Genomic DNA, 19,356 nt, shown 5'->3' on the forward strand with positions numbered 1-19,356 from the left:
GCTTGGACTGGCCGGCGGCTCTCTGACCTGAGCGTGACAACATGTATTTCTGTGCAGCTGTCACACTCGGGTCAGGAAAGCTGCTGGCAAGTCCATACACTGCAATGCGATCGTCGTCCGTGTTATACGGCCTTATGACTGAGCCCTAATTTTGATAATTATTTAAATACTAGCTGAAGAGCCCAGTGTTGCCTGGGCATAGTAACTAACTGTGGTTAGTTATAACAAATTATAATGATTATATTGCACATAAAAACATTTCACATCATATATTCAACACTACAGATATTCACTTTCCCCCTCACATCTCTCATTTTCCCCCTGACATCTCTTATTTCCCCCCTCACACCTTTCATTTTCCCCCTCACTCCTCTTATTTTCCCTCCTCACATCTATCATTTTGACCTCACACCTGTCATTTTCCGATCACTCCACTATTTTCCCCTCACTCCTCTCATTTTCCAGTCACACCTCTCGTTTTCACCTCACATCTCTAATTTTCCCCTCACGCCTCTCTTTACCTCACATGTGCACAGCGGTGTAATCCATGAGGCTCCTCTCTTTCCCTTGATGTCAGGCATCACAGAAACAACTCCATTCTAGACACGATGGAGCTAGATGTGACCTGTGCCTATTGCACTGATACTCTGAAGGTGGCGGTCCTGATTGTAGCTCACAGCGGCCAGGACATCGCAGCCTTTGAGTTTTGCAGAGTGCCTTTCGAGGTGAATGTGGCTATGCTGGGTGGGCGGGGCTATGTGGAGTGGGCGGGGCTTGATACATACACACACAGATACATACACTTAGCTTTATATATAGATATCAACAATTCCACAAACTTCTCAAGTTTTGTAGTACCCCCAAAATAACTTTATATCTACAAAAATAACTTTTTTTACCTCTATTTCCATACCGTATTTAAAACCTTCTATTTTAAATACTCTTCTATACTTCTTTTTAGGCTGTTGTCACACTTGCATATAGCATCTGATGTGAGGGCATCGGATGAGATATGCTAATGACCCTCAGCTCCAGCTCTGCAGTGAGCGGGAGCCGAGTGTCAGTGCTCTGTGCTCCGATCCTCTCACATAACACGATCGGAGCACAGCTGTGGAGAAGACGAAGAAAGTCATTTCTCCATCTCCTCTGTGGCTGGCGTCGGCAGGAATCGCACAGCATTCAGGCGATATCCGAGTGTAGTTCCATGCTTCACTTGCACCCATAGACACTATCACACTATCACTTCACTAAATTATTTAAAAAAAAGGTTCCCATGCAGGTCCGACGTAGCCCACCAAATCAAATGTAGTCCACCAATGGAAACCTGTAAACAACAAGACACTATCCCTCATTCACCAATTTATTAAAAAAAGGTTCCCACACAGGTCCGCTGTAGTAACTTCAGTAACGTCACCGTTCTTTAAACGTTCCTGGTCACTGTCCCCTCTGGACTACATCGGATTCGGGGGATTACGTTGAACCTGTGTTGGAACTTTTTTTAATAAATTGATGAACGAAGTGTGGGGGAGTTTTTTTTATTTTCTTATTGGGCTAGTAATGTGGGTATTTGATAGATACCTCTCCATTACTAGCACCAGTGCTTGATGTCAGTTGTGTTTTTGGACAATTCACAACTGACATGAACCACAAGCCCTATTACCCTGATTGCCAATGTACCTGGGTAATCGGGAAAAGCCAAGGAAAGCACCAAAATTGGCAAATCTAATGTGATGTGCCACTTTTGTGGCGGCTGAGGGTTGGTATTTTTAGGCTGGAAGGGTCCAATAACCAGAGACCTTCCCAGCCTGATAATATCAGCTCTCAGCTGTCTGATTTACGGTAACTTTGCTGGTTACAAAAAATTGGGGGTGGACCCCACATAATTTTTGTAATTTTTTTCATGTATTTATTTGATCATGAGAAGCTGTCCAATAAGCTCCACATTGTGCAATTTTATAATATGTTGGGTTGTGCAATTATATGTCTGTCTGTATGTGTCACAACTCGGCATTGAGTGTCCTGGGACCAGAGGCTCCTTCCTTGTCCCTAGCGCTAGGGGTGCCCTAAAACCAAAGTAGGAGAAGAAGGGGAGTTAGCGCACACTCAAAACTTAACAACAGTCACAGATAAATCCCCCAAACGCCTTCCCAAATAATAACCGCCAACCAATAACCTCCAACAATGCAGCAAAAGCCACTCTGACAATGGGTGCTTGCGAGGGCCCAGATTACATAGGAGATGGAAGTGGTTTAATGCAGAGCTAAAAGAAACCTGCACCTTTTAATATGAAGGTGAAGTGCTTCTAATCAGTGCAGGAGCAGGAGAAATCAAAAGCTGCGATCTTATGGCTCCTCACTGTCGCTGTAAACTCATGACAGTATGTCTATGTGTGTCTATCTATACCTATATCTATAGCTATTATCTATCTATATCTAATGTCTTTCCCTATAGCATTAATTGCTGTCCAAAACTGCCTGCAAAAACTCATACACATTTTTTGTATTGTATGCCTTTTTTTTCTGCCAGGAGATAGAGAAATAGTGCAGAAATTTCTGCATCCAAATATTCAACGTATGCACATACCCTTAGAGTATTCATCATCATCTAATATAGAACAATGGGTCACATTTACTAATTCTCTAGTTCCGTGATATTTATTTAATTAAGAAATCACTCACAACCAAAACCACAAGGCCGCTCCTAATAGTTAAAAATAATAAATGTCCCAAATGTCAGAGCCCAGAGTTAATCAACATAAAGCAAAAAATGAATTGGACCGAGACTTGTTCAGTAGTCGATTGAGCACTGTGTGATAGGAGAAAAGTTTTATGGATTCAATATGAGCAGTTTTAAACAAAGAAATTAGGTTAAGAAAAGGGAAAAAAGAAATCTACCATAAAGGAAAACAGGGATCATCAGTGAGAAAAAAGAGTAAAAGCAAATGCGGGAGAAGAAAAAGGAAGAAGAGCAAAACTGACGAGATTTCAAGGGTGGCCTTGGAATATATGGAAAATGCAGGTAAGTTAAATAAGTTGTGTTTTTTTATATGCACTGTCATCTGTATTTATCTGTATAAAGAGCTGTAGATCATCTATATCTATATGGATTTATGGATGAATTAGAAGGAGACATTTTACATATTTAGATTCCCAGAGGAGCATGCAAGGCGACTAAGTCTCCTCATACCAGCATGCCAGACCTGGCTTGTCAATCTCTGCAAGGAGAAGCCTTACCCCTTAGAAGGATGGAAATTTTCTGTTCCGAAGCATCATCTACTATCCATAGAGGAGACTTGCTGTAAAGAGCAGCAACAGTAACCCTATATAATCCTAAGAGAACCCTGTATGTGATATAGGTTTGTCCATCCCCAACAATCCCATTAATGTCCTCGAAAAGATTTAGGAAATGGCTTGATGTTTTTGGAGAAAAAGTCTCATAATACAGGTTTTGAGTTAGAAAACCAGGGACTGGTGGCAAAATATCTTGGAAATCGGTAGGGTCTGAATACCTGGACTTTAATCTCTTTTTTTTTTTCTTAACTGTGTATGTTTTAGAATATGAAGAATTGTGGCATTCCCTTTTAATGTTAATCATCATTCAGTTCTCATTCTGCTGCTTAGCTGATGTTATATGTTCTATTAACATTATATTTTTATTGAGATTGAGTTGGATCACATTTTGTTCTGTGCGTTCACTTATACTTATTTGTGTGTATTTATTTTAATTTTACTTTCAGAAAACTACAAAAGCGTTATCAGAAGCTGTGAGTATTGCATTGCATTATTTTCTCAGAGGTGGCCAGCAACCAGTTGAAAAGGACTAAGCAACATATTTGAAAATGTAATATTTCTATAGAGAAAGAGAAAATCTAATTTCTAGTCACATAAAGTCCATCAAACTAAATCTATATACTGTATATAATTGTCTAAGGGGTACTTCCGTCTTTCTGTCCTCAACTTCCGTCACGGAAATCCCGCGTCGCTGATTGGTCTCGGCAGCTGCCTGTCATGGCTGCCAATCAGCGATGGGCACAGTCCGATTAGTCCTTCCCCTACTCCCCTGCAGTCAGTGCCCGGCGCCCGCTCCATAATCCCCTCCAGTCACCGCTCACACAGGGTTAATGACAGCGGTAACGAGCCACGGTGTAACGCACTCCATTACCGCTGCTATTAACCCTGTGTGTCCCCAACTATTTACTATTGATGCTGCCTATGCAACATCAATAGTAAAAATATGTCATGTTAAAAAACCTGCTATACTCACCATCCGCCGCCTTTCCCGCTCCTCGTGACACTCTGGTGACCGCTCCACGCAAGCGGCACGTCACGGTCATGTGACCGTGACGTCATCACGGGTCCTGCGCTCATACCAACCCTGGGACCGGAAGCTGCCGCGTGCACCGCACACAAGGCCAGGACTTCAAGGGGCCTTCGGAAGGTGAGTATATGTTTATTTTTTATTTTAAGTCTGTATACTACATGGCTCTGTGCTGTATACTCCGTCGCTGTGCAATACACTACGTGGCTGGGCAATATACTACGTGGCTGAGCAATATACTACGTGGCTGGGCAATATACTATGTGGTTAGGCAATATACTACGTGACTGGGTAATATACTACGTGACTGGGCAATATACTACGTGGCTGGGCAATATACTATGTCGCTGGGCAATATACTACGTGGCTGGGCAATATACTACGTGACTGGGCAATATATTACGTGGCTGGGCAATATACTATGTGACTAGGCAATATACTACGTGGCTGGGCAATATAATACCTGGCTGGGCAATATACTACCTGGCTGGGCAATATACTACGTGACTGGGCCATATACTATGTGGCTGGGCAATATACTATGTGACTGGGCAATATACTACGTCGCTGGGCAATATACTATGTGACTGGGCAATATACTACGTGGCTGGGCAATATACTACGTGGCTGGGCAATATACTACGTGACTGGGCAATGTACTACGTCGACATGCATATTTTAGAATACCTGATGCGTTAGAATCGGGCCACCATCTAGTAAGTATATAATTGTCTGACATTTATTATGTCTCTTTTTATTTTTGTGTCACTCTTTTAATTATTATTTTCTAGGTGACAAACACCATTAAAACTACAGTTCATGTAAGTACATATTTTCCGTACAACATATTTCCACAATTTTATCTCAGTATTCATATTATAGGCTCACAGTTTTAAGAGCCTAAATGTCGCACATACATGGGTGAATAAAATACCACAGTTCTTTCCACTATCTCACATCTGGAGTGCTGCCATTTTTGCTATGCTATACATGCATATACTCACAAACATATTCAGTACTATGCAAGTTTTAGCTCTGAAAGTGATAAGAACTTTGATCCCAGCATCGTTGAGTCTGTGTGGCATTAAATAAAGAGACAGAAGGATTTGGACAAGCCAACATCTACAGAAGATCTGTGGTTAGTTCTCAAGATGTTTGGGACAACCTCCCTGGCAAGTTCCTTTGAAAAATCTATACAAGAAAAAATGATGCTGTTAAATGGCATTAACAACAAATATTGATGTGATTTAGATTTCACTTTTGTTCATTCTGTAGCGCCCCCACTGCCGCAGGGCCGAGGGGTACCCGGTACCGGGCCCCTGAGTCTCTGTTCTGGGGTTGTCACGGTGGCTAGGCCCGGTCCGTGACCCTGCTGTGGGGCGTACAGTAAATAATAGATGTGGATGGTGGTGGTGGTGCGGTGCAATAAATAACGAGGACACCAGGTTGCAGTCTCTTTACCTCTTTACTGAAGATCTCTGAGTCCTCAGTCCAGATTCCGGATAACCAGGCTGCGCAAGTCCGGCCGGTCCAATGGCACCTCCAGAGTTCTCCTTGCAGGTGGAAATCTGTGCCTACCTGCTAGCGCTATGTGTTGTGGTCCTTCCCTGCTGTGCTTACGGAAAGTCCCCACAACTGTTGTGTCCGTTTCTTAAGTTCCCTCACAACTCGATTAGATGATGTTCTGCTAATCCTCCGTCCCTCCCTGATGTTACGGTTAGGACGGCACCCGTATGACGGGTAGGCTCGAAGCTCTTCCGGGACCCTAGAGTCGCCCCTCTCCACAAGTTGCCCCCCAAGACTGCATAGGTGATTTAGATGAGACAGCCCGCCTTTGACCGACTGTCCTGCCATTGGTTTGAAGGATTGCCTGAAGCTGAATATAGTAATACTTCCTCGGCGTTCCGGCCGCCGTTTGTGCGCCTCAGTAGGATGTTGCCTCGGTCTTACAGCACGACTCCTACTGGTATTCTCCTCCTTGCTTTGATCTCGTTTCTCACTCAGCACAATATATCTCGCTTCTATTCCTTTCTTAGGGCACCGCCGCTATGCTGAGCAGGCACGGTCCCGTGACATTCCTTCTTGTAGCCAGGCCTCTGTCAGGGTCCCAAACCTGACAGGGACCCTACCAAATCTTCCCCCACAACACCCTCTGCCACCAGGTGTTGTCTGGTCCAACCCAGTCAGCTTTCTGAACTAACTTCCTGCCTGAACCCCAGTTTACCCACAGTGGTGAGGAGTGGCCTAATAAATAGCACCCTTAGCTCCCCCTGGAGGCCCGACTGTGAAATGTATTGGTGTCTGTGATACCTGGTCAGATGAACTCCTTCAGTGCCATCAGACGTACCATAGCTCCCCTTAGCGGCGGAGCCACAGTACTGCAACGACCAGGACTCTGGGGTGCTGCACTCCCCCCCGGTTAAATCCAGTACTACGGGACTGGAAAGAAAACAACAATACAGGTTAGCAAAAGACATACAATTTTTGTGAGTGCAATAACAACAAGCTTACTTAAACAAGGCTTCCCTTTATGGGAGGTGAGGACTCTTGAACGTTACAAAACATGGTTAAATATTATAGCAACATGCTATAGATAACTTATCTTACCCAACCGGGTATTCCACTAAGTGCAAAATTTCAAACATTAATTCAACATTGCCTTTAAGGATGTACACTCTAAATCCACTAAAGACCTTCTTATAACACATTATAAGGCTTTAGCAACTGTGCTACATTCTCCTACTTTACATCTGCAGGACCGCCTGTCCTAACGGCTCCAGACCTACTGCCTCTCCTTTCTTTTACAGGACCGCCCCGTTCAGCCCGGGCATACTGTCCTTCCACCACTATACACAGTATAGAACATATCATTTTTCCTTCAGTTTAGGATCAATGGGCCATCTCTATATGGCTCCTAGGAGGACTCACCACTAACCCCTACGGGTTCACTTCCTGTCCTCATTTTCTTGCACGTTATTAAACATTTCCTATTAAGTAAAACATTAAACTTCCTTCACTACTTTTCTTACTAACATGTATGCAGGACACTATGTCTACCCCTACGGGTCTGCTGCATCTTTCTTCTAGCTTTCACTTATGCAGGACTTTATGTCTACCCCTACGGGTCTACTGCACCTTTCCAATAATTACTTTATTCCAGAGCATATTATCAACATTTCTTATAATTGTCTAGCTGACCACATATAACTCACTATATCAAAACATTATCACTTCTTCTTTCAAAACATTATTGCCAGCTAACTGTCTTAAGGCAATACTACTCGTAAGTGCGACATATGAACATCCCCTTTAAGAGGGGACCAAGTCTTTATGAGGTAGCGCAGCTTCTCTAGCTACCAGTCCGTACACAGTAAGGACTCCGGTGCGGTATCTTCGCAAAGAGTCCTTCTTTTATGTAAAACCAGTAATGAGCACCTTTAAGAAGGTGCAAACTATTTACAAGAAGTTTGTATCATGCACTGTTCATGATTCCAGCAGTTCTTTCAATGACGAATAAACAGGAAACAAAAGCAAAAAGCAAAAGAAGGGATCCCGGGTAAACAAAGGGATCCCTTTAAGAGTTTAACCCTAGTCGGGTTTAAAGCAGCAAAAAGCAGGGAAACAAACAGTTAACTATTTACATGTTCAGGTTTCCGAGGTTTAGTTGGACGGCTTCCAGGGCTGCACCTGGTACTTAACCCTTCTTGGCCTGGGAAAAGTGAGGTCCAGGGTTACACCCAGTGCTGGACACACGCCGTTAATCCGTCTTTCATGTACGGTTAAATCATGCGCAGCAATGGAGGTCTGCGCAGCTTGAGCATGGGCATTTGCTACAGCAGAGGTAGCAGCTGCTGCAAGATCAGTCACTGGAACGGAGTCAGCAGCTGTGGCACTAGCAGTCACGGGAGTGGTGTCATTCATCAGGGCAGGGTCGTTCTTCCTACCTGCTTCAGATGCGGTTCCTCCGGTGCCGATCTGCTCCGTCTCCGCTGGGGTCTGGAACATCAGTTGCAGGGCCTTGCGCTGCGGCGTTGTCACCTCCGTTTGCAGCACCTCGCTTTCCGGCATGGCCTTGCTTTCCAGCTTCGGAGCGCTGGAACCTCTTTCCTGCTCCGGACCAAGCGAGGCTGCCGACAGGCGTCTGGCGAGGCTCCTGATGATGGTCTTCTTCCACCCGGCCTCAGTGCTCAGCTGCGTCTGCAGGAGTTGGTGGATCAGCTCGTCTGCTCCGGTCTGCAGGAGGTCAGCATCAACTGTGGAGGTCTGGCTGCGGTGCCTCTCAGGGTAGCTGGGGGAGTCCTCGGCTCCGACCCCACGTTCCGGCTCCGAGCGGCTGGCCATGGCGTCCTCCATGTCGCTGACTTCTTCTTCCTGGTCCTTTTCCCGCTCTCTCCTTCGTGGGTGGTGTCGTTTTCTCGATCTCCGCCCTCCATTGAAGATCAGGAGGCGGATCTCTGCTGCTGACGGACACGTCCTCACGGTGCAGAAGTATTTAGACTGGGCGGCCATTGCCTTTCGCGCTCTTCAGCTTGTTCACGCCCACTTCCACGCCCTTCTTCTTCTCCTGCGCTCTCTTTAGCGCTGTAATGGCGGCGGCTTTGGCGGGAACTTCTGGCGGCAAGTGGCAATCCACAGTCTTTGCACTAAGTCACAGTCCAAGTACAATAAATCACAGTTCCAAGGCACACATGACCTGATTCTTCAGGCTTAAGTAGATCCTGTTCGTGACGCCAAGTTGTAGCGCCCCTACTGCCGCAGGGCCGAGGGGTACCCGGTACCGGGCCCCTGAGTCTCTGTTCTGGGGTTGTCACGGTGGCTAGGCCCGGTCCGTGACCCTGCTGAGGGGCGTACAGTGAATAATGGATGCGGTTGGTGGTGGTGGTGCGGTGCAATAAATAACGAGGACACCAGGTTGCAGTCTCTTTACCTCTTTACTAAAGATCTCTGAGTCCTCAGTCCGGATTCCAGATAACCAGGCTGCGCAAGTCCGGCCGGTCCAATGGCACCTCCAGAGTTCTCCTTGCAGGTGGAAATCTGTGCCTACCTGCTAGCGCTATGTGTTGTGGTCCTTCCCTGCTGTGCTTACGGAAAGTCCCCACAACTGTTGTGTCCGTTTCTTAAGTTCCCTCACAACTCGATTAGATGATGTTCTGCTAATCCTCCGTCCCTCCCTGATGTTACGGTTAGGACGGCACCCGTATGACGGGTAGGCTCGGAGCTCTTCCGGGACCCTAGAGTCGCCCCTCTCCACAAGTTGCCCCCCAAGACTGCATAGGTGATTTAGATGAGACAGCCTGCCTTTGACTGACTGTCCTGCCGTTGGTTTGAAGTATTGCCTGAAGCTGAATATAGTAATACTTCCTCGGCGTTCCGGCCGCCGGTTGTGCGCCTCAGTAGGATGTTGCCTCGGTCTTACAGCACGACTCCTACTGGTATTCTCCTCCTTGCTTTGATCTCATTTCTCACTCAGCACAATATATCTCGCTTCTATTCCTTTCTTAGGGCACCGCCGCTATGCTGAGCAGGCACGGTCCCGTGACGTTCCTTCTTGTAGCCAGGCCTCTGTCAGGGTCCCAAACCTGACAGGGACCCTACCGAATCTTCCCCCACAACACCCTCTGCCACCAGGTGTTGTCTGGTCCAACCCAGTCAGCTTTCTGAACTAACTTCCTGCCTGACCCCCAGTTTACCCACAGTGGTGAGGAGTGGCCTAATAAATACCACCCTTAGCTCCCCCTGGAGGCCCGACTGTGAAATGTATTGGTGTCTGTGATACCTGGTCAGATGAACTCCTTCAGTGCCATCAGACGTACCATAGCTCCCCTTAGCGGCGGAGCCACAGTACTGCAACGACCAGGACTCTGGGGCGCTGCACTTCCCTTTGATAATTTGAAAAATAAGCTATTAACACGTCTACTTTTGAAAACATTCTTCCCTTGCAACATGTTTTTCACCCCTGACTATTATTTTTCTACTGTACTATATTTTGCACAAACTCCATATTGCATATTTTTTTACTTTAATGTGGCTAAAAGTTTCTTCTAGCTGTTGCTTCGAAACAAGAGATGTTCATCAATAACTTTAACTCTCAGTAATGGAAAGAGGAAGATGGCCTAGTGATCTCCAGCACTGGGACAGAATTTCATGATTCATTTTTTTCTGTTTGTTAAAAGGGTTGGCCCACGAAAAAAAATATTTTTATCACCTATTCACAGAGAATTACAACATTATATTTTACTGGAATCACCACTAAATCAGCTCTAAACTATGAAGACAGTAGTATGCCACTTTGAATTGCCGCACTCAGAGAGCCACAACTTTCTTTTCTCTATGGAAGTATTTTTTTGAGTATTTTCTTTTTCAGTATTTTTCAATAATATCATTTTGAGTTTTTTTGAAGTTTAAATTCTAACAATTCAACATGCAACATAACCAGCTAACGTTCTTCAATTGGTCGTTACGGGGATGAGGACAATAAAAACAATTTTTGATTACAGAAAAATTGTATAATAACTTTTTTTTCATTTTTTGAATGGAGGATGGAAAAGGTGAAGAAAAAAATCAATTTTAGAACTTGCTTTGGAGTGTGTTTTTTTTTTTTACATTCCTTTTTATGGTGTTTTTCTTGGAGTGGTTTTTGTCTTTTTTTTTGTCTTTTTTCGTGTTTTACATATAGCTTATTTGTTTTTGACACTTCCTGGTAAAACTTTATTGATAAAGTAATGACATGCACTAATGCATATACATATTTTTCTTGTGGATTTCCCTCATTTCATTCAAGTTTATGGGGAAAATACACAAGACAAAAAATAACATATTTGCTACAAGAGAAATTGACGTGTTGTAGATATCAAAAACCTACTGAAGATCAGTTTTTGCTGCATAGTAATAAGTTTTCTGGAACTCTAATATTTAGCAGTGTCAAGAACGCACAAAATTCTTATTGTGGGAAGTTAATCTAATAGTAATTTTTAATATATACAGTATAACAAACTTTATTTTTTCTTTAGTCTTCATAGAGACTTTGCAATGTATTTCGCAGATATGTGGCATTCCTGTATTGAGGTGGTGCTCAAGAAGGGCTCTACTCTGTTATAGATAAATCAAAGTACTTGTCACTCCAGAAGAAAGTATGTGCAGATTTATTTGTAGGCAACCCAGAAAAGGCGCCTTTTCCACAACAATCCTTTTTCTGATGAAGGTCCAGGTTTTGAAAACGAAATGTCATTTATGTTTTCTGGATTGCCCATAATAAAATTCTGCACATACTGCTCCTGGTATGATTGGCCCCATCCTGCTCCTGGTATGATTGGCCCCATCCCATTCCTAGTATGATTGGTCCTATCCTTTTTATTTTATAATTGACCCCATCCCATTCCTGGTATCCATGGCCCCATCAGGAAAGATTAAAAAAACCAAAAACATTACACTCAACTACACGGCGCTCCCTAGCAGCGTCCTGCTCCGGTGCCAGCAGCTGCTTAATTCTTGTAAGTAGTGCATTGCAGAGACATCATGCGCTGCTCACAAGCAGAGCACAGCTGCCAGAATACAGTACTCACTGGGACCATTCCTCTTCAGTAGCGCGCACTGTCAGCAGGAGACTTCCTGCTGTGGCCAGCGGTCACATGTGCTGATACTTAAGAGAAATGAATATTCATAATATTCATTTCTCTTAAGTGTCGGCACATGTGACCACCGGCCCCAGCAGGAAGCCGCTGGCTGACAGTGCGCTCTACTGAAGAGGAATGGATACTCACCGCTCTTTTCCATGAAAGGTCCCGGTGAGTATTCTGGCAGCTGTGCTCTGCTTGTGAGCAGCCCATGACATCCCTGCCATGCGCTGCTTACAGGCATTAAGCAGCTGCTGACACCGGAATAGGACGCTGCGAGGGAGCACCATGTAGGTGAGTGTAATGTTTGTTTTTTTTAAATCTTTCCTGATGGGGCCATGGATACCAGGAATGGGATGGGGCCAATAAGAAAAGAAAAAGAATGGGACCAATAATACCAGGAACAGGACTGGGCCATTTATATCAGGATGACAAAAAAATGAATATGCATTTCCCTTCACGCCCATGGGCATGGAATGCAGTGCATATTCATTTCTGTTTAGCACTGGGCACAGGAGTTAGCCAGAGCCGCCATCTCCAGCCTTCTGTGACCCAATGCTCTGCTGAAACGGCTCCCCCACCTCCCCACCGCAGCCAGACCCCATACATCCGGACTATAAGATGCATCCCCCATTTTCCTCCACATTTTGGGAGGAAAAAAGTGCATCTTATAGTCTGAAAAATACGGTATTTAATCATTTGCATGATTTGGTGTAATCAGTAAGGTCAGTAATACTCAGTCTAAATGCACAATCACATGTTCACTATTTTTTCAGTATTTTACATCAGTATTTGTAAGCTAAAACCAGGTTAGGAACAATCAGAGGAAAAGTAAAATAGAAACACGTCACCACTTCTGTATTTATCACCCACTCTTGGTTTTGGCTTACAAATACTGATGTAAAATACTGACCAAATACTGAACGTGTGAATGTGGCCTAACAGTGATCCATTGCTAGGGCTATATGCTGTAACTTTCTAGATATCTACTAATAGACATAAAGAAAATACACATATATCCATGAAAGTCCTGGAAACCCAGTTATCATGGCAACCACAATCGTTTTGAGGCACATATTGGGTTACAGCATTCCTTTCCTTTGACTAATTTCCTAGATGTCTGCTGCTTATTATTATTTTTTTTTTTTTAGAAAATAGATAATCCCTTTAATTTATGTTTTATAAACCATCAATCAAATAAAATAAAAAAGTAACAGAAGCATGCAACACTTGTATGTTTCATAATATAATTATAATGTAGAAATACTTGACACTCCTATAGGTGTGTTCAAGAACTTATTTATTGAGTGAAGAATTTCCAGAAAAAGCCTGTTCTGTCTTAGCAGTGGACACTGCAGACTCTCACACAGTGTGCTGCCACACAGGTCTCCTCTATCCAGATGACTGATGAAGGTCAGGTATTGACCGAAACGTCTCATTTTTTTCTGTAATTTCTTCACTCAATAAATAAGTTCTTCAATACACCTATACGAGTGCTGAGTATCTCTACATCACAGCTGACGGATTTGGTTATCCTACTTACGCACCACCAGAATTCCAGAAGTGCCATGTTTTCCTAATTATTTAATGATATAATTATGCCAAAGTTCTATCATCTTAAGCAGTAATAAAACAAATGTGAATATTTTTTACATTACAGTTTCTGACAGAAGTTTGTTCTTCCTGTGCTATGTTCATTATAGAATGTATGCTTCGGATTTCTATGTAAGAAGCTGTGTCTTTTCTTTTCCTCAGATCACTACTACCACTCCAGCATCAAAAGATCAGGAAAACCTGGTATGTTTCTATTTTAAAAAGATTATTCACCCTTTGCTATTTGAAGACAATTGTGGTGACTTTAAAGCTCTATATTAGCTGTCACAACTCTGTTGTCGGGTGTATCGGGAACAGGGGCTCCTTCCCTGTCCTTAATGCTAGGGGCACCTTAGCTCGCCCTGTTCCCCAGATTACTTCTGATGGTGAAGACGCCAGGGCCATGTACCTTGCCTTAGCTCCTAAATCCACCCTCAGTCTGTACCCTTCCCCCACCCAGGGAAGAGGCGAGTAGTAGTATACCATAATGCACCAACCAGCCTAACCAGGTAATACAAACAGGGATAAAGGAAAATACCAATCATACAAATATACACACAAAAACAACAGAGGTAAACACCGATGAGAAGAGGATGGGGTTAAACCAAAGTAGGAGAAGAAAGGGAATTATCACACACTCAAAACCAAGCATCAGTCATAGATAAATCCACCAAATGTCTTCTCCGATAACCACAAATAACCTCCAGCCATGCAGCATAAGCTTCCTCTGTTAACGAATGCTAGCCATGAACACAAAAGTGCCCTGTATCATAAACACCTATGTAGAGCAAAAAAAGTCCTCCATACATCGATTGCAAAAACAAGTACGGTAAATAATAATAATAATCTAATAATATTTATTAGATCACACAGTTTTTAAAAAAATCATTAAAAAAGATTGGAGATGAATTATAGATAGAGGGTATATTACATCCAAAAATGTAGCTATCTTAAAAGATAAACATTTAGTTGCTCTGGAAAAATGCAAAATAAATAGCAATAATATTTAGATAAATAAAGTGCATAGTGCACCATATTATAACATGGTTATAATACGGTGCTTACATAGCTTCTCTGTCACCATTGCATTTATCCTGACTATATCTTATTGCTCTGCATTGTGGAGTCACTCTTGAAGCTGGACCACATGTCAGTGCTGTGATGCGTAACGTCACATAGTTTTACCATTTGATGTCAAAACATCACAGGTCTGAATTTAAACTGCATGTTCTCTTTGGGTGTGAGTGGCCAATGAATTTTAAAGACCTACAAACACCACAGATGAAGCCATTGGCGATACACTTGTAGGGTATGATTGGTATCTTTTTCTGCTATGCAATTATCTTTACTACTGTGTATATAGCTTTCTACTTTTAAAGCAGAGTGTTGATTAATCACCAGTGTATATGTATTGTGAGGTTGGATATACTCATGTATGTTATCAAATTGATTGCATTGTTCACTAATAGTGTTGAGCGATACCTTCCGATATGCAAAGGTATCGGTATCGGATTGGATCGGCCGATATCCAAAAAATATCGGATATCGCCGATACCGATACCCGATACCAATGCATATCAATGGGACACAAAATATCGGAATGGTTCCCAGGGTCTGAAGGAGAGGAAACTCTCCTTCAGGCCCTGGGATCCATATTCATGTATAAAATAAAGAATAAAAATAAAAAATATTGATATACTCACCCCTCCGACGGCCCCGGTTCTCACCGGTCCAAGCATCTGCCTCCGTTCCTAAGAATGCAGAGTGAAGGACCTTCGATAACGTTGCGGCTTGTGATTGGTCGCGTGACCGCTCATGTGACCACTCACGCGACCAATCACAAGCCGCGACGTCATCGAAGGTCCTTCACTCCCTGCATTCTTAGGAAAGGAGGCACCGCTAAGAGCCAGGGTCGCCGGAGGGGTGAGTATATCAATATTTTTTATTTTTATTATTTATTTTTTACATGAATATGGATCCCAGGGCCTGAAGGAGAGTCTCCTCTCCTCCAGACCCTGGGAACCATACGCACTGCACACTTCCGATTCCAATTTCCGATATCGCAAAAATATCGGAACTCGGTATCTGAATTCTGATACAGCAAATATCTGCCGATACTCGATATTTGCAGTATCGGAATGCTCAACACTATTCACTAAGTAAAGAGTTAATATATTTGGAGTATTTGCATAATCCCCTTGAGTTCACCCAACTTGCATTTTTTTGTGCATATTTATGTATCTGTCTTATTTTGTTTATTGTTTTGTAATTTATTAAAGATTTCATTTCATACGTAGTGTGTATGTGTGTCTCGCATAAGATAAGATATATATAAGATAACCTTATAAGGTTTATTTTTGGCTGTTTACAGTGCTGAGAAAACTACAGACACTGTCAGGTTAGTGCCATTATACTGATTAAAATGATTCCTTGGTTCATGAACTCCATCTTGTGGTTGTTGTTTAATCTGTATTTGCAGTTTTCAGTTAATGAGATTCTCACGATAGATGATACTGTGCAGGTGCCATCGCCGCCCTCAATTTGATGGAGCCAAATTTTTTTCTATAGCAAAATGGCACTGGTGGCGGCACCTATGCAGTAGCATCTATTGATAGATGCTACTCTGCATGCCTCGCTGCCGGCACCATCTTGATGCAGTATGTAAAATAGGGGACAGGGCACTGAAGGATCAGTGATCTGTCATAAGCCAATACAGATGAATATGTAAGGAGAGCACCACATAAAGCCCCACCCACAGGCCGCCCCGGAGCATGGGAATCTCATTAACTGAAAACTACAAATAAAGATTAAACAACAGCCACAAGACTAATTTCATCACCAAGGTATCATTTTAATCAGTATAACGGCGCCAACCTGACACTGTGTGTAGGTTACTGAGCACAATCCTGCTGACAGGTTCCCTTTAACAGGACTAACCACAGTACTGTTTACTCCATCTAAAATATTGCAGCTCTCCAAAAATAATCCAAAATGTCTGTGATTTTACCAGTGAATGAAAATATATTTGTTTCATACTTTTAGCATTTTAGATTCCAAGTGTTGTACCTTTTTCAAGTTTTACTTTTTTTTTGTAACCTTTAGGGATTAATAATTGGTCTTTCAGTAGGAATTCCATGTGGGGTAGCTCTGATAATTGCACTGGCCGTGGCATTTTTTTACTTCTACAAGAAGAAACTCAAAAAGACTCAGGTAAAATATTTTCAAGTTTTTATAGTCAAAATCTAGAAAGCAGCACTTTTCATTCTGGTCTAGTATTTTTTTTAACCCCTTCATGACCTTGCCGTTTTTTGCAATTCTGACCAGTGTCCCTTTATGAGGTAATAGCTCAGGAACGCTTCAACGGATCCTAGCGATTCTGAGATTGTTTTTTCGTGACATATTGGGCTTCATGATAGTGGTAAATTTAGGTCGATAATTTCTGAGTTTATTTGTGAAAAAAACGGAAATTTGGCAAAAATTTTGAAAATTTTGCAATTTTCACATTTTGAATTTTTGTTCTGTTAAACCAGAGAGTTATGTGACACAAAATAGTTAATAAATAACATTTCCCACATGTCTACTTTACATCAGCACAATTTTGGAAACAAATTTTTTTTTTGCTAGGAAGTTATAAGGGTTAAAATTTGACCAGTGATTTCTCATTTTTACAACAAAATTTACAAAACCATTTTTTTTAGGGATCACCTCACATTTGAAGTCAGTTTGAGGGTTCTATATGGCTGAAAATACCCAAAAGTGACACCATTCTAAAAACTGCACCCCTCAAGGTGCTCAAAACCACATTCAAGAAGTTTATTAACCCTTCAGGTGTTTCACAGCAGCAGAAGCAACATGGAAGTAAAAAATGAACATTTAACTTTTTAGTCACAAAAATGATATTTTAGCGAAAAATTTTTTATTTTCCCAAGGGTAAAAGGAGAAACTGGACCACGGACGTTGTTGTCCAATTTGTCCTGAGTACGCTGATACCTCATATGTGGGGGTAAACCACTGTTTGGGCGCACGGCAGGGCTCGGAAGGGAAGGAGCGCCATTTGACTTTTTCAATGAAAAATTGGCTCCAATCTTTAGCGGACACCATGTCGCGTTTGGAGAGCCCCCGTGTGCCTAAACATTGGAGCTCCCCCACAAGTGACCCCATTTTGGAAACTAGACCCCCCAAGGAACTTATCTAGAAGCATAGTGAGCACTTTAAACCCCCAGGTGCTTCACAAATTGATCCGTAAAAATGAAAAAGTACTTTTTTTTCACGAAAAAATTATTTTAGCCTCAATTTTTTCATTTTCACATGGGCAACAGGATAAAATGGATCCTAAATTTTGTTGGGCAATTTCTCCTGAGTACACCAATACCTCACATGTGGGGGTAAACCACTGTTTGGGCACATGGTAAGGCTCGGAAGGGAAGGAGCGCCATTTGACTTTTTGAATGAAAAATTATCTCCATCGTTAGCGGACACTATGTCGCGTTTGGAAAGCCCCTGTGTGCCTAAACATTGGAGCTCCTCCACAAGTGACCCCATTTTGGAAAGTAGACCCCCCAAGGAACTCATCTAGAGGCATAGTGAGCACTTTAAACCCCCAGGTGCTTCACAAATTGATCCGCAAAAATGAAAAAGTACTTTTTTTTCACACAAAATTTCTTTTAGCCTCAATTCTTTCATTTTCACATGGGCAACAGGATAAAATGGATCCTAAAATTTGTTGGGCAATTTCTCCTGAGTATGCCGATACCTCATATGTGGGGGTAAACCACTGTTTGGGTGCACGGCAAGGCTCGGAAGGGGAGGCGTGCCATTTGACTTTTTGAATGGAAAATTAGCTCCAATCGTTAGCGGACACCATGTCGCGTTTGGAGAGCCCCTGTGTGCCTAAACATTGGAGCTCCCCTACAAGTGACCCCATTTTGGAAACTAGACCCCCCAAGGAACTTATCTAGATGCATAGTAAACACTTATAACCCCCAGGTGCTTCACAGAAGTTTATAACGCAGAGCCGTGAAAATAAAAAAATAATTTTTCTTTCCTCAAAAATGATTTTTAGCCCAGAATTTTTTATTTTCCCAAGGGTAATAGGAGAAATTGGACCCCAAATGTTGTTGTCCAGTTTGTCCTGAGTACGATGATACCCCATATGTGGGGGTAAACCACTGTTTGGGCGCACGGCAGGGCTCGGAAGGGAAGGCACGCCATTTGGCTTTTTGAATGGAAAATTAGCTCCAATCATTAGCGGACACCATGTCGCGTTTGGAGAGCAAGTGTGTGCCTAAACATTGGAGCTCCCCTACAAGTGACCCCATTTTGGAAACTAGACCCCCCAAGGAACTTATCTAGATGCATAGTAAACACTTATAACCCCCAGGTGCTTCACAGAAGTTTATAACGCAGAGCCATGAAAATAAAAAATAATTTTTCTTTTCTCAAAAATGATTTTTTAGCCCACAATTTTTTATTTTCCCAAGGGTAATAGGAGAAATTGGACCCCAAAAGTTGTTTTCCATTTTCTCCTGAGTACGATGATACCCCATATGTGGGGGTAAACCACTGTTTTGGCACACGTCGGGGTTCGGAAGGGAAGTAGTGACGTTTTGAAATGCAGACTTTGATGGAATGCTCTGCGGGCGTCAGGTTGCGTTTGCAGAGCCCCTGATGTGCCTAAACAGTAGGAACTCCCCACAATTGACTCCATTTTGGAAACTAGACCCCCAAGGGAACTTATCTAGATGTGTAGTGAGCACTTTGAACCCCCAAGTGCTTCACAGAAGTTTATAACGCAGAGCCGTGAAAATAAAAAATGTGTTTCCTTTCCTCAAAA

General features: G+C 42.8%; 1 protein-coding gene across 3 annotated transcripts in view; it reads left to right on the top strand.

The window, feature by feature from the left end:
• The window catches only part of LOC143768465 (uncharacterized), a 71,941-nt gene that overhangs the window by 45,174 nt on the left and 7,411 nt on the right, over window positions 1-19,356 (top strand). For 2 of the 3 annotated variants that reach the window (XM_077257143.1, XM_077257144.1), the window contains exons 4-7: window positions 3,737-3,763; window positions 5,109-5,138; window positions 13,686-13,727; window positions 16,626-16,733. In XM_077257143.1, coding sequence (XP_077113258.1) covers window positions 3,737-3,763; window positions 5,109-5,138; window positions 13,686-13,727; window positions 16,626-16,733 — 207 coding nt within the window. Of the gene's footprint in view, window positions 1-2,766; window positions 3,019-3,736; window positions 3,764-5,108; window positions 5,139-13,685; window positions 13,728-16,625; window positions 16,734-19,356 lie in introns of those variants that run through there. The other variant, XM_077257145.1, reaches the window with a different exon arrangement.

Source organism: Ranitomeya variabilis, chromosome 4 (assembly GCF_051348905.1).
Source record: "Ranitomeya variabilis isolate aRanVar5 chromosome 4, aRanVar5.hap1, whole genome shotgun sequence".
Lineage (NCBI taxonomy): Eukaryota > Metazoa > Chordata > Amphibia > Anura > Dendrobatidae > Ranitomeya > Ranitomeya variabilis.